The sequence below is a fragment of the Pterocles gutturalis genome, unplaced genomic scaffold (genome assembly GCF_000699245.1).
Source record: "Pterocles gutturalis isolate BGI_N339 unplaced genomic scaffold, ASM69924v1 scaffold9269, whole genome shotgun sequence".
Lineage (NCBI taxonomy): Eukaryota > Metazoa > Chordata > Aves > Pterocliformes > Pteroclidae > Pterocles > Pterocles gutturalis.
In genome coordinates this window covers 46,704-62,266 of record NW_010133213.1, presented here as the reverse complement: position 1 = coordinate 62,266, position 15,563 = coordinate 46,704, and the positions used below count along the sequence as shown (strand labels likewise).

At 36.8% G+C, this 15,563-nt stretch overlaps 1 protein-coding gene across 1 annotated transcript in view; it reads left to right on the top strand.

Moving 5' to 3' along the window:
• Positions 1 to 15,563, top strand: part of JMY (junction mediating and regulatory protein, p53 cofactor) — a 55,867-nt gene that overhangs the window by 32,233 nt on the left and 8,071 nt on the right. Inside the window, exons 5-7 of the mRNA XM_010081149.1 lie at positions 5,236 to 5,401; positions 9,227 to 9,414; positions 14,951 to 15,037. Of these exons, the coding sequence (XP_010079451.1) occupies positions 5,236 to 5,401; positions 9,227 to 9,414; positions 14,951 to 15,037 (441 nt within the window). The remainder of the gene's footprint in view (positions 1 to 5,235; positions 5,402 to 9,226; positions 9,415 to 14,950; positions 15,038 to 15,563) is intronic.

The following is a 15,563-nucleotide window of genomic DNA, read 5'->3' as shown; positions in this document are numbered from 1 at the left end:
AGAAGAGAAGGCTCTGGGGAGACCTCATTGCAGCCTTGCAGTACTTGAAAGGAGCCTATAAACAGGAGGGGGAACGCCTGTTTGCAGGGGTTGATAGTGACAGGACGAGGGGGAATGGTTTTAAACTAAGAGAGGGGAGATTTAGGTTGGATATTAGGTGGAAGTTTTTCACTCAGAGGGTGGTGAGGCACTGGAACAGGTTGCCCAGAGAAGCTGTGGATGCCCCATCCCTGGAGGCATTCAAGGCCAGGCTGGATGGGGCCCTGGGCAGCCTGCTCTAGTGGTTGGCAACCCTGCCCACAGCAGGGGGGTTGGAACTAGATGATCTTTAAGGTGCTTTTCAATGCAGGCCATTCTATGATTCTATGAAATACCTTCTCTGGCAAATCATTTAGCCACTATTTTCTAGGCATAGAAGATAAAAACAGGATATTCCTTTAAAAAGGTTAAAATGCTCTAGAAAATAATTTAGCAGTGTTTGAGTTGAGGATTAAGACAGAAAGAATGACAATTCAAAACAAAGACCAGATCTGACTGTTTATGAGGACACTGGTGTTCAACAGGTTGTCTATGGATTTTTGGACATTTAGTCTTGGAAAAGAAACAAATGTGTAAAAATACTGGTACACCCTTTTCATTGGGAAAAGGTATTTCTTTTAGTGTATTAAATTTTTCTGATTGTCCGGGTACTAATTGTGAGTGATCATCTTTAACCATATTTTTTTATAGTATTGCATCCTGTAGTGTTATGGGCTGACTGTAGTTGACTCCTATACTTAATAGGTTGGAGGAATATTTCTGTTCCACAAGTTTCTATGTATGAGTGAGAGCCTGCCTTTTATCAGTGGTCAGAGTGCTCTGTGTTTCCCTTAAAATAATTCAGAAATTCTTTAAAATTATTTTCTCCTGGTTTTGAGGGTGAGCTTCCATATTCACACATAGGGAAAACTAATACAATTTTTTACCATGAATTGCAGGTTAATTGCTTTTTAAATGACAGCAGATGAAAATTACCATGGTTTTATAACTTGGTAGAAACATGATTGAGCCACCGGTACAACAGGGTGGTACAGCAGCAGGTGCTCTCCAGTCTATCAAATAAGGTATTTCCAGCAACACGAGAAGTGTTAAGTTTCACTGCACACAGACTTGTGAGATTTCTTCTACACCTTTCTTCCATGTGTTCCTGATCACCCAAGAAAGAGTATTTCTAACTGAAGCAGTTGCAGGGAGGGCTACACAATGATGCCAGGAATGACAAGTCTATTTACAAGAGGATTTGAAGTTGTCTTGATGAATAAAATGAGGGCTGAGATCATACAAAATTATTTTCCACAAAAACAGGGGAGTTGGGCCTAGCAGCCCAACTGGAGAGCCTGTTGCGTTAGGACGAGGGCTAACGGTTTTAAAATAAGAGGGCAGGTTCAGATTAGATATAAGGAAGAAATTTTTTAAGGTGAGGGTGGTGAAACACTGGAACAGATTGCCCAGAGAGGTGGTAGGTGCCCCATCATGGAAACATTCAATGTCAAGTTGGGCAAGGCTCTGAGCAACCTGATCTAGTTGAAGATGTCATTGCAGGGGGGTTGGACTAGATGACCTTTAAAGGTCCCTTCCAGCCCAAATGTCATGGTTTTAACGCAGCCAGTGAGAAACACCACACAGCCGCTTGCTTACCTGCCCCTGTCCCTGGGGAATGGGTGAGAGAATTGAAGGGATAAAGGAAAAGGAGACTTGTGCGTTGAGATAAGAACAAAGTAATAATTGAAATAAGATAAATTGGAAGTGATGATGAAGATAATAGTAATAATATACAAATGAGTGATACATAGTGCAACTGCTTACCACCTGCTGACCAAGTCCCAGCTCCTTTCTGGCTAATGATCCCAGCACAGAGAGAGTCCCAAAATGTCAATCCCAGAAGAGAGAGAACGCTTCCCAGCAGACACTTCTAATATAGTGAGTGTGGTGTGGGATGATGTAGAATATACCATTGGCCAGTTTGGGCCTCAATCCTAAATCTAAGCTCAAAGCCTAAACCAGTAACTGTGGGTCCATTACTCTGGCTGTGCACATTCCTAGCTTCTTGCATACCTGTGCCCTAGGAAATCACAGGAATTTGAAAAGTCCTTGACAACAACTGAAAACATCAGTATGTTATCCGTCTTCCTCTCAGGACAAATCTGAAACATAGCTTCATACTAGCTACTACGAAAAAAATTAACTCTATCCCAGATGAAACCAGGGCACCAAACTATTCTATGATTCTATGAAAAATACTAATGGGAATAAATATTAGTCAAGAGCAATGTGTCTTGCTGTTCAGTACTGATGCAAGAACAAATGGTATTATGTGGTGGTGAATACATTGGAAATATGGAAGAAGTTTTCTGGTAGTTCAGAGGGAGTATCTGGAACAGACTTGCAGTGGGAGTAACAAACATAGAATTTTGTGTAAGCTTTTTGTTTTGTTTTTGTTTTTACAAAACCAAAATAAGAACAACAATAACACCATAGAAAATTATTTTAAGAACTCAGTTTATGCAGGCAGTCAATTTTAGATTTGTCTGAAAGCATTCCATGGTTGTATTTGATGGCCCTCACTCTTGTATTCCATGTTTGGCTATTTTTTGTTAACTGTGTCATCTGTCCATTTAATATGTGTGTTCATAGTTCTTGTCAGAGGCTTTCTGTTTTAACCTGTTATATCTTTATTACAAATATGTGGGTTTACAGATGATATATTTCTGCCTTAGAACTGTTGAGAAGCCTAAGTTCCTGCTTAAGTTCTTTACTTGGTATGAATTAGACAACAAAGACCGTAAATGCTGTTACTTGAATTAGGGCCAGAGAGATTAAATAATTTCCTTGAGTGAATGCAGGAAGTTGTGGCATAGCAGGAAATTAAACTTGGATCTCCTCAATTCTAGTTCTTTGTCGAACTGCAAAATGTTTCTTTCCTCTGACATTCTCACATTAAAGTTCTTAGTGTTTCTTTCACCATGTTGATCAGGTTGAGACCTACCAAGGATGCAGTAAATTACTAGTACAAATTAGATAGCAACTTGTAACGTCACGAATTGAACCTATTTAATATCTCACATCAAGCTTTAACATAAGTGATTGAAAGGTCTCAATTTTTCTTTTTCATGAGGGGCTGTTATGTAGCTAGGATATCTGCGTGAGAACCATACAACAATATTAATTTCCCATTGCTGTTGCACCTGAAAACTGAATATAGTGCTGTTTTACCCCTAGAACAAACCAGGTAGCTGTCAGCATCTGTAAAGTTTGCTTGTATGGCTAAGCTTTGGTTGTCAGACAAGTCCTTTAGCATTGCAACTGAATGAAATACTGAACTGCTGTAACTTGATTAGGTGATACTTTTGAAGATGACCCATTTATATTTCTATGCAGTCTTTAAATTTGGGAACATCTTTTTTAAAGAAAAAAATATATGTTAGTTTGAGTGAATGTCACTCAAAGAGTGCTGAGAAAGCAAAAGTTCTTAGGTGTGGTAGAAGTTTGAATCACATTTGCTTAATTTGAAAAAAGAAAAATCCCACACAAAAAAAAAAAAAAATCCATCACATATTGTTGCTGTGGAATATTTTTTACAATGAGAAGATCCTTTGAAAATGCCAAAACCCAGGATACCCTGCCTGACCAGTGAATATTATCCCTCTGCATATGTATTTTTCTGCATATAAGAGAAACTGAAGGGTTCAAGAGAATCAGTTCTTTTGTCTTGGAAACTAGCCTCTAATTCACTACACATACGCCATCATTATGTCATCTACTGTCCTGGTCTACAATTAGTAAGTTTATATGGCAGCAGAGTAATAGAACGGCAAAACAAGACATTTCGGTGTCACACTAGACTGAAAAATAGAAATTATACAGTAGTGATTGTAAGATTTGTGATATTCACTTAAGACTTACTGAACATTTCAGGCTAATTGTTGATACACAAAAAATGCGTTCAGTAAGTATACGATATAGTAGGAGAAATGTTTAAAACAGATGTTACAAGAATTGATTCACAGGTCTTCTTCTATCAGTCTTATATGGAAAGAAGCGTAATATACAGAACTGTTTCCTTTGTGTTTAACTGAGCTGTGAAATCCCTGTCAATGGATAGTGATGCAGGTACTAAAAGCATACATGCTAAAAAGAAAGGGATAGGACAAATCTATGAAATAAAATCCAGTAAGTCGATTTTGTGTAAAAGGCAGCACTGTGGCTTAAGCTGTGCTGCAAGCTGGGCTAAGAGGCTGGTGAAACTTTTGGGGGAGGTATCACTGCACTGCCTACTATGTTTTGTCATCCTGGATATTTGCAGGTAACTTTTGTCTGATCAAACAGGATATTGAGCAAGATGAGTCTTTGGTTTAATTCAGTACAGATAGCTTTCTGGTTTAGTGTAGTTATATTTAAAACTGTGATAAATAAAACAGGGGAAACCCATTTCTGGCTAATTACAGATACAGGCTATGAATTACAGATACAGTTTTACACCTACATACTAGCAAATGTTTTTTAAAATGTGTAGTTTGCTAGGTCGTGTATTTCTGCTTGGTAAACAACCCTTTTTAATGATTGAATGACTGTAATACAGAAACAGGACCACATTTCATCAGAATGGTAAGGTAGGTAGATCACAAATCTTCAGTAAAATTTAGAATTACTTTCATTTGTTATCTAGGAGAAGCTGTCAGAGATTTTTTTTTTTTTTGAGCAGGTAGAGAACTTGGATGTGGCCTTAAGTCTTCTGCATGCAGGTTGTAGAGCTGCAGGGCTTTGAATACCCTCCAAAGTGAGGCTGCAGATAAGATTCCCTTGCCTGTTGGTATTTTTTAAATATGGTCTGAATGGCTACCTATATTGAGACATTAAATCTTGTTTGGCTGAATGAAAGAGGATGATTTGAGTTTACTTTGGTTGTGGCTTGTGTCAGTTTTCTATGTGAGACATATGACACAAATAAGGCCTAAAATATATATAAGTATTTTAATAAAGATGTTTTTTCCTCCTGTGGAGTACTCCAGAAAATATGAAACTCCTCAGTTAAGTTGTCATTACAAGAGGATCAGTGCATGTAATTATCCCTGTTTACACCACCTTTCACTTTTTTTCCTCAGTTCAGCTTTGTGAAGTCTGTTGTTTTGTTCTCATTATCCTGCAGTGATGTGTTTTTGTTCTTTGTTGTTGGTTTTTTTTTCTCTTTCCATTTAGATGCAGAGCCTGAAAGGTGGTACAGAAGCCATAGCCCATTTGGACCAGTTAGAAGCTGATTATTATGATCTACAGCTTCAATTATATGAAGTGCAGTTTGAGATCTTGAAATGTGAAGAGCTGCTGCTGACAGCACAACTTGAAAGCATAAGAAGACTGATGTCAGGTGCTCTATGCGTTTTAATTAAGACATAATCTGTAAAAGATAAATTCTATTCCTAAGAGTCTAGTAAAGCCTGTGGGAATGAAATTAGAACAGGTTCTTTACCATGTGAAGAGCTGGATCTTCTAACAAAAGTATGGTTAGATTAAAATCTCCACCTGTTCATAAGGCATATATGTACACATACAGGAATTTTGGTCTGGTTCTCATTGCCTCTGTTTAGAAATAAGCATGTGAGATACTATATGTAAGTTTTGGAAAACTAAGTTCAGGGAGGAGGAAATGTCTTAATTACTGCACTTGTCTCATTAAAAAATCGCATTGGTATTATCCATTTCTTTGAAGTGATTGGTTTTCAAAAGGTGTTCCTGCAAATATATATGCAAATATGACTCCTTCAACTAAATTTAGAAGGTTGTTGTAGTGCCATCTCACTGATTTAGAGCAGTAATGCAAACCTTATATTTCCAGAACTGACTATACCTTGTGTACTCACAAACTGTGAAAGTGGTACAGTAAATAATACAGCGTTTTTGAATCCAGTTCTGTCCTTTAGACCTTTCTATAGTTAATATTCACACAAACTATTTTATTTAATGCATAAGACATGCACAGGAAATTTTCTTATGGATAGAAAATGCCACTGAAGAGGCATTTGAAGCTGGATTATATTGTGAGTTGGCTCTGGAAAAATAAAACGTAGGCATCACGGATCCTTTGTACTCTTACGTGAATCTCTCCCGTTTAGGCTTGAGATGGCAACAACTATAACTGCATGTGTGGAAGATGAGGGTTCAAAACTTGGCAAATGACTTAAAGAAATGTGTCAGCTTTGACCAGGTGCCTTTGTGGAGAGCTAGTTAGTGCTTTAGCGATAGATAGATTTAGTACCTGGGAAATCAGACATTTAATTTTGGTGCTGAAGACATTGTATGGTTTACTTGCCTGCGGGCTGAAGGAAATCCCTTGAGCAGGAGGCTGAGAAAGAATGTCTATCAAAATCCTTTATCTTTGATGTAGCGGTAGTAAAACCTAAGGGCCCTTAGAGATTAAGCCTGCTGTAAAAACATCATGGGTCATTACAACTTGCCACTAAAGTTTTTGCCAGAAATCTCAAAAAAACCTCCAGCCCCAGAACCTGACACAGAATAAAACAAAAACCCCAGTCAGCTAGACAACCAACCTTTTCTTTCCCCCAGGGCAACAAAATAGTTCACTGTTCTGGCTTCCTTTGCTGTTTTAAATTTATGAAGTATTCTTTAATATAAAATCCAAAAGTCTTTTTTTCCTATTAAAGACAGCTATGTTAGAAGGTATTACTGGTTTTTAACAACTCTCAGTTAATATTCCATAGGACAGGAAATCAAATGTACAGATCCTAAATGTGTGGGAATTTTGTTCGAAGGCTGAAATTACCTCTTTTGACTTGACTTATGTGGAGGGGTAGAACAATTAATGTGAAGAATGTGACACTGAAGTGACTGCATCTCTTCAAGACTGTTCAGCACATAATCTAAATGAAAGCACCTAAAACATACAGGGGTCTTTTCATATGTGTTGTTTCCTATGCAGTCAAAGAGAAAATAGTGGTCTGTGGAATCTTCTGTTCCACTTCTTTTTTAAAGTGTGCTTATAGTTAGTAAAGTAATAACCTTTAGGTTGTGCACATCTGCATGATGTGAAGTACACGTGTCTTAGTTACTTGTAGAGGCTGTTCCTATTCTTTAGTCTTTGACTGTACCAGCTTTGCATAGAAATTTCAGAGAGTTTTGGATTCTGTTTTGATTTAAGGTGCTGCTAATGAAGTCCCAGTGGAATTTTTGGAGAGTGTGATTTGACTTGACTGACAGTTGGTTGTAAGCTAGAAGAAAAACATTTTCTTATGCAGATTCAGCACATTGCATCTGAAAAGTATCAAATGATAATAGGTTGTCATATTGTAAACAACAGTAGTAGTTTTTTTATTGTCATTAACCAAATACCTGCACTGAAATCCACAAAATGTGATTTTGTTAGGTTAGAATTTTCAAGGGTCTTACCCTATCCATGCAGCCTATCTGTACAAATGATTTGTACATGCTTGTAATGTGGTTTTGTGGTGGATGCATTGCTGTCAACAGAGAATATGATAGTAGGTTCTTGCTTTGAACAAGTGCAAATAGTGTGGGTCGTATCTAAAAAGGACTAATCCTACTGATTTTATTCTAAGTCATTGAGTCATTAGAAGCTTAAGCACTTACCAAAGTTATAGGCGTTTCATAAGCTCAAAAACTGTTTGTAGAAAACTCTTGAAATGTTTGATGGAGGTTGCAAAAGAGTTGTCAAGGGTTTTTTTTGAAAGAGTAAAACATAATTTAACATTATGTTTTAGAACTGGTAGATTTAACTGGGTTACATCTGAGTATTGGGGTTTCACTTGTAAAATTCCTGTCTTTAACTCTGCATGAAAGTGTTCTAAAACAAAATTGGCATGGAAATTCTCCCATTTTACATGTGCATGGCAAAATATAGTTCTTGTTAGCCCTGAGTCTTATTTTTACTCACTGATGTGAGTAAGTGGGTTCTTAAAAGTGACTTGGCACTTTTACATATGGATGAACTTCATGTTTGGTTTTTCTTTTTTCAAATGAGCGCTGGAGTGAAGGATCTAGTAGGTCTGTTTTTATTAGTTTTCATTTTAAGTGGAATATAGTGCTGTGCTTTCTTTTCTGGTCCTGCCATGTCTTCTGCTGAGCTGAAATTAGGTTGACAACCAGAATTTTGGTTGCAGAAGAGGCTGTATGCACAAATAACATGAAGTGACAATGCTTTTAAAATGGACAGTGTACTGAAGAAACCCTGCCCCTCTGCCCAAATAATCCAGTAGCAGGAAGTTGCGGTCTTGCTGAAAGTAGCTGATGATGTTGAAATGAGAAGGTTTGGAGGTGCTGCAGAGTAGACACTTGATAGTGATGCCATCTGTACCTGCCTGTTTCAACTAGCAGTAATACATATCCCTTTTGGTATGTTACAAAAATATCCTACTTGGTATGCCAGTGAAATAAGGAACAAGAGGCCTTTGGTGCTTCTTCATCCCAGCATTCTTCAAGGATTTATTCTTTCCTTCTTGGCAAGAGATGAGAAGGCAGCGTTCAGAGATGAGCTCAATGTTATACTGAATGCTTCACGCAGGAGGCTAAAAATCATGTGTTGATAAAACTATTAGTAATGACCTCCTTTTCAGGCCTGTAATGCTTTGAAGGATTGTCTTGCAGTTACCCTCCCTCTGCTGCCTCTGAGCAGAAGCAGTGACTGTGAGGTCAAAAACCTTCTAAAACAGGGTTTTTGGTATTTTTTTGTCTTACTATCAATTTCATGAAAGGGGAATTAAGTTGTGGTGGAAGAATCTCATGCCAAAGACTTCAGAAAGAGTCTGTATATCCTGAGCTTCGTAGTAAAGGCCAGAGGATATTACTGCACATGTGGGTCCCTTGTATTAGCTAAGAGACCCAAAGACATGCATGGACATTGTGATCAAGTTAGACTACAAACACAAGCATACATTTACAGTTGCATTTGTTTTTTAATGCTCTGAGCTTACCTGAATACCAGGCTGTGCTTCGTTGGTATTGATTTCTGTTCTTCATATAAACTTTAAAGCCCTCCAGTGCTTTGCTGTTTAGTGCTTTTTGTCTGACCTTTTGATTTTTGGTTGTTCCCTGGAAGGACTACAGCATTCTACATTAAATCTTGCAACTCAGTGGGGGGATTGTTGTTGAACAAAACAAAATGTTAATCAAATACAAACTATTGATTTGACTTTTTCATTGCTGACATTTTTTAAAACAGAGAAGAGAGATGAAGTGGTATATTATGACACTTACGAAAGTATGGAAGCCATGCTTGAAAAAGAGGATATGGCAACATCTATACACTTGCAAAAAGAGGAGCTGCAAAAGTTACAACAAAAAATCCGCCAGCTGGAAGCAAGGCGTGGACGTATTTCAGCCAAGAAAGCCTACCTCAGAAATAAGAAGGTATTATTAATTTGGAAATTTCTAGCATAATTAGCAAATTTAAGAAAACTTCAAAAGGTTTAATTTTAGATACCACTTCCAAGTCTCCCAGACTTTTCATAGATTATGTTTACTACTGACTAAAAGTTGTTTTACAGAGTACCAAATACAATAGCATGTATTATTAAATTGATGTATTTAAGATTCAGTTTACCTTTTAGCTTTAAAGGAACCTTTAATCACTTTGAAGACAACAAATAAACTTGTCTTTATTAGTAATCAGAATACTTTTCATGTGGAAAGTACATGCTAGAATGCATGTTTCTTCAGAGAGTAGTTTTATATATATTTGCAGAAGATAATTTTAAAGGGTGTTTTCTCACTAATGAGTTCTATTTTCATTCTCTTTACGTCATCCTAAATTTACGTCATGTGTCATTGATACTCTGTATTCAGCAGATACATATGAAATCCAGTATATATTCTTAATTTGTAAAACTAGGTGTGCTTTTAGGGCCATTTTCCTTTTTTTATGCATTACATGGTTGGGTTGTTGTGCAGACAATTGTATTAATATAGCTAATGTCTCAAAATTGTATATCAATATATGTAAATATGTTAATTTCCTTTTTTCCAGAATAACTTGTTTATTGTTCACTAGCAGTTTGTGGTTACATGAATATGCATTATTAATGAGTGAGATAGCTTAATGAGTAGAATAGATCAAAGTTCTGAGAGAGCATTGTAGTACTCCTTATAAAATAGGTTTCCAGCTTGTACTATATACTATAAGGCTATGTAGAAGTCTCCATTGAGACCTCATTCTAGACTGGGATCGGGAGTTGATGTGATTGTATGTTCTGAGTCATGTCTCTTGATGTGAGAGATCATCCCTTTATATAAACAGTTCTGGTATATTGAGGGTAAAGCCTTCAGGTCTTGCCTCCCTTCATAATTAATACGTCTATTTCTGTACCTGAATCTGAATCATAACAGAGCAAACAAAACAGTAGTTGATAGATTTCATATTCTGGATTTTTGAATATTTCTTCAGTCATTGTCCTGTCTCTGATTAACACAATATGGAGAAGACTGCAAATAAATTATTATAAAAGAGAGGTTTCTCTTTAGCTAGTTATGGGAAGTAGTTTGCTCAGAGTCGCTTTGTTTTATGTAAGCTTGTAAAAAGAAAAAGTATCAAGAAGCTGGGCTTTTTAGTACTTTAAGGAATACATCCTATCTGTCATATTATACTAATTGTTGTAGGCTACATTATAATAGTTACACTGTTTTCTCTTGAATGTGAAAAGACACTATTGGCATCTTAGAGAGTACACAAGTGTTTAAAAGTAACAGCTGGTTGATGTTCCTTACTTAATTTACGGGAGGTAACAAGTTGAGAAGCAACCCTGAAGCAGGAGTACAGATTTTTTAGCGTGCTTTCTTCTCTGTATAATTAATTAGTCACCTTCAGTTGGCTCCTTTGTTTCAAGGTTATGCTACAATAAAATACCTTGTTTAAGCTGAAGGAATTAGTTCTAGGCTGTAACAGCAGTTGCAGCATGCCTGCTTATGCACCGACATGTGATACAGAGTTGCATATGGTAGTAGTGCTCAGCTGGGTCTAGGTGCAGCAGTAATATAGTCATGTCGGCTCAACATTGTGCTGGAAGAACATAGCTATACTGTTTTCAGGACCTGAGGTAATGTCTCCATATGGAACTTCACTATTGGACATCCCAGCACTTGCAGAACTAGTTCCAGCTCTCCACTGATTTCATTTACCAGTGTAGCATTATCTGCAGTTGAGTGCTCCAGTGAGATGCTTTCATTCTGTAGTTGAAATCAAAAGGCAAGATGTGCATTAAGTGGTGTATATCGCAGTCTTGTGATGTATTTAGAGACTACAGTCCTTGCCTATTATTAGGTTTTGGCAACTGAAGATTCCCGTAGGAGACTGCCTCCTTTGTAGCAGCAGGTATCATGATTAAGCAAACAATGGGAAATTAGTCTCTATAATTTTTTATTTTTTGGAGGTCATTTCATCATTTGGGGTTTTGAAAATATTTTCTGTTGAGGAAATAACACAGTGAAAGTGAATCAATTACTTTGTGCAGAATAAGACTATATATAATGTAAATAGAAACTTATGTGACTATAGTCTCTGCTCATTTTGTTCTTCAGAAATTGCTGCCCTGTTTTTTACAGTTGATGCTTTTATTTTTAATTGATGTCAAATAATTGTAACAGACCTTTATTTAGGAACTTTTTCTAAAGGTTTGTAGGAAACCTGATTCAGTTGTGATTCTGAGTAACTGAGCCAGCATTTTTTAAATTTATGGTTTTACAGAGGTTGATGTTCTTTCACTGTACCACCATGAGTATAAACTCCTTATTCTCATATTTTTGCATTTGCATTTGTCATTTGTCATCATTTTCTGATGTTCCTTTTTGTTGATGACAGTGACTTAGTTATTAAAAAATATTTTAATATCAGTCTCATTTTTCATATTTCTTGAAAGCTAGTTATGGATTTTTCATGCAGGATATTGCTGTTGTTATCCCAGTCTTCCCCCTGCTGGCTGCACAGTAGTATTAATTATGCTATCATATGGAACAAGCAGCTGTTTTATTAGGGAGCTAGATTTATAGCAAAGAGTCAAGGTAAAAAAAAAAAAAATGGTGTAGAAGGCGTCTAGAAGAATATCTTTGGGAAAATAGAGTTGTGAAGAAATTGAATTATGTTACATCCAGGAAGAGTAGCAACTGGTTGGGGAAGCTTTTTGGGTTATGTTCATAATGTGTGGTTTGACCTAGGAAGCTTCCTCATATGCTGTTGTGTCCATTTAATAGGACACCTTTCCTACACAAGCCCACAGTTGACAGCATAGCCCATCCCAAAACAGGTGTTACATAGATGCTGTGACAGCTGGCATAGGGTTACTTTGTATGCTGTGGTGGTGGTGATATTATTACTGCTACTTCTACTTCTGCAACAACATAAGGGTGTAACTAAAGAGAATGCTTACAGTAAAATACAGTTTCTGCACGTACTGAGTTTACTGGGTGAGACGCTAACCTTTTAATTGGGATGCTTTTCAATCTGAAAGCCGGGCTCTCTGGAACTGCTTAAATATAATACTAATGCAGATCTCTTGTGCATATATTACATGTTAATAGTCTTAAACATGGTACCTTATCTAGTGACAAGGGTTGAAATGGTTCCTCAGCTCCACCTTTTTGTCTCTATTTAATAGAAGTACCCTTTGATACTGTGAAATCAGTCAGGTGATTAAAAGAGAAATGAACATTACTTCATGATGCTCTCTCAATTCTGTACAGTTGGTCAACATCTTTCTTGAAGTGTCACTCTTGCTGGACATAACTCTTCTTCTTTTCTAGTGCTGAGAAGGAAGGACCACTTCACACGTGCAGCAGGCTGTATTCCTACTGATGTACCCAATTATGATGCTTTCTTTTTTTGCCAGGGTTTGTTGGTGTATGTTCAACTTGTGATGTGCCATAATCATCCAGATAATTTTTGTTAATGCTGTCACCTGGCCATTTTTTTTCCTTAATCCTTTGTTTGTAGACTATTAATCTTGTCTACAAGTAGAACCCTGCATTTGTCCCTGTGAAGTTGCAACCTTTCTTTTTTCTATTTTGGAAACATTTCTGTAATTAGTTAAGCTGATTCAGATTTCTAATCCTGTGCTGCAACATGTTTTCAGCCCCTCCTAGTCTTTTTTTATTATTTCAAGTCATAGAGATCTAATTACATTAAAGTTGTTTACTAGTAAAAAAAGTCAACACCAAATATGTTTTGGTCTGGTTTATCCTCTCTATGTGCTTAAAATATCTTTCCTTATTGATCTTAACCAGAAAGATTTAAACAATGATGCTGAAGAGAAAATGTTTTGTAAAAGTGTGCCTCCCAAGTATTTATGAGGTGTGTCAAAAAACCCAAACCAAACCTATTCTCATTATTTTATAATACTTTTTATGTCTCATAACATACATTCCTTGTTATTTTGGAAGACACATAAATAAACTATGAAGATAAACCGGTAGTAATATTACAAAAAATCTTTCTCTAATAATATTTTGAAGGTATTGCTATGTCTTTGAAATGCAGAAATGAGGTAGTTTGTACTTCTGCAGTTACAAATTAAATGGATTAACTTTTCCAGCTGTATTAATTAAACACTTTTCATCAAGGGAAAAAACTCCACAAACTAACTAACATAAAACGCAGCAATGTTTTATTGCTGCGTTTAATGCAGCAATAAAGCTGGGACAGTATTTCCACAGAACCTTATGGTCTTGTCAGAGTGTTGCCTGTATATGGTAGCAACATTGATGGTCTTACTGTTCAGAAACATTCAAGGTGGCATGGTATTTATGTCCTATGCGGGAACACCGGCTACCTCTTTATGTCACCACAGTACATCCATAGTCAGCTTGTAGGAGAACATAGCTTTTTCTGCATTTCCATGTGTCCAAAATTGTGGGCTTTTTTATCCCTCCTTGTTTTTGTGACTTTCTGCCACTTACTGCCTGGAAGATACTGTAGTATCTTGCTCAGTGGCTGACAACTCCATCAGCTGCCCCAAGCAGTGCTTTCAATGTCAAAGCTCCTGTCTGACTCCACCCAGTAAGTCAAAGTGACTTACTGGCCTGGGCAGCCCATCACTTCAATGTTCTTCTAGCTAAAGTCGCACTCCAAACTGCTTCCTGACACTGCCCCCTCTCACACAGCCATGAGATCTGTTTCTAACTACAGATCTGACTTTGTTCTAGTTCTGTGTGGTGCTTGTACAGGACTGAATTTCATTGCCCATGCTGTCTGATTTCCTGGCCCCCAGTATTGTCCTATGAACCTGTCTTTTTGCTACTCTAAATCCTCGCAAATACCTTTTCTTTGTAACTGAGACTTAATTCAGTTCTTTTTATATCATCTACCTGAAGTCTGAGTGTCATTCTGTTTGTTTTAGTCTGTTTAACATGGCCTGTGTATAATAAGTGAACCTGCTTGTGCATGTATAAAATTGTAACACCTTCATTGATGTTTGCGCTTGCAGATTGTACATGCAGAAGACGAGCTGACACTTCCCAATGTTAAGCTGTCTAGTTGCATTAACAGAAATATGCAGTATATTTAAGAGTTACTTATTATCCATGTATAGAAATACATGGAGTTACACAAGGGTGTTATGATATATTTTATGATATTCCTACAGTCAGTGTTTGTTGCCATTTTTGTACTGGTATGGTGGAACAGACTTTTCAAGCAGCTGTTACTTGTGTGTATTCTTTTGACAGTTAAAAGTAATAGGTTTGGTTTTGTCTGTCTTTGTTTTGTTTCCATTTTATGGTTTTATTGTAAGTTAAATTATCTTGGTTAAATTAACTTGCTGAGATCGGCTTTGTAATTATTTATAATTACAACTGTAATTATTTTTCTAATTCTTAGTACTATTTGCTAAATATTACATTATATCCTGTAAATGGATATTTGAAATTCATATTTTATATATAACATTTTATGTCTCTATAGGAGATCTGTATCGCAAAGCATAATGAAAAGATCCAGCAGCGCCACCAGGGTGAGGAGGAATACAAAATGCACCATGCTGTTCAGCTAGTAAGTTTTAGTTTTCTGTTGTTAAGTTAAGCCTTTAGATAATAGCTTGCATTCCTCATTATACATTAATTAGGAGAGTATTGAGATAATAGCTGTTTTAAAAAGATGGTGTGTATCCCAGACCTTTACACCATGGATTTTATGCTTGCAAGGGTATATAGCTGTGTTAGGATGACACTGAACTCAACCAAATAAAGCAGTTCTTTAATACTAGGTTCACAGTCTAAGTGATTACTGCTAGGGTTAGGCTGCATGCAGTTTGCTGTCACACACACAGAGATAATTCTGGACATCTCTGAGTTACAGTGTCAGATATGCTGAGATGAGTAAGGAAACCATACACATTTATTCTTCAATCTTAATAAGCTTGTTATTTTTCTTCTTTCTACAAAAGAAAACACTTGAATTGTGCTGTATAAAGACGTGCTGCCAGCTGTATGCTCCCTGATTCTGTGCACAGTCTCATTGCAGAGAAAAGGCTAGCTAGTCTAGCTCTTGTGCTGGACATAACAGACTTTATCATAAA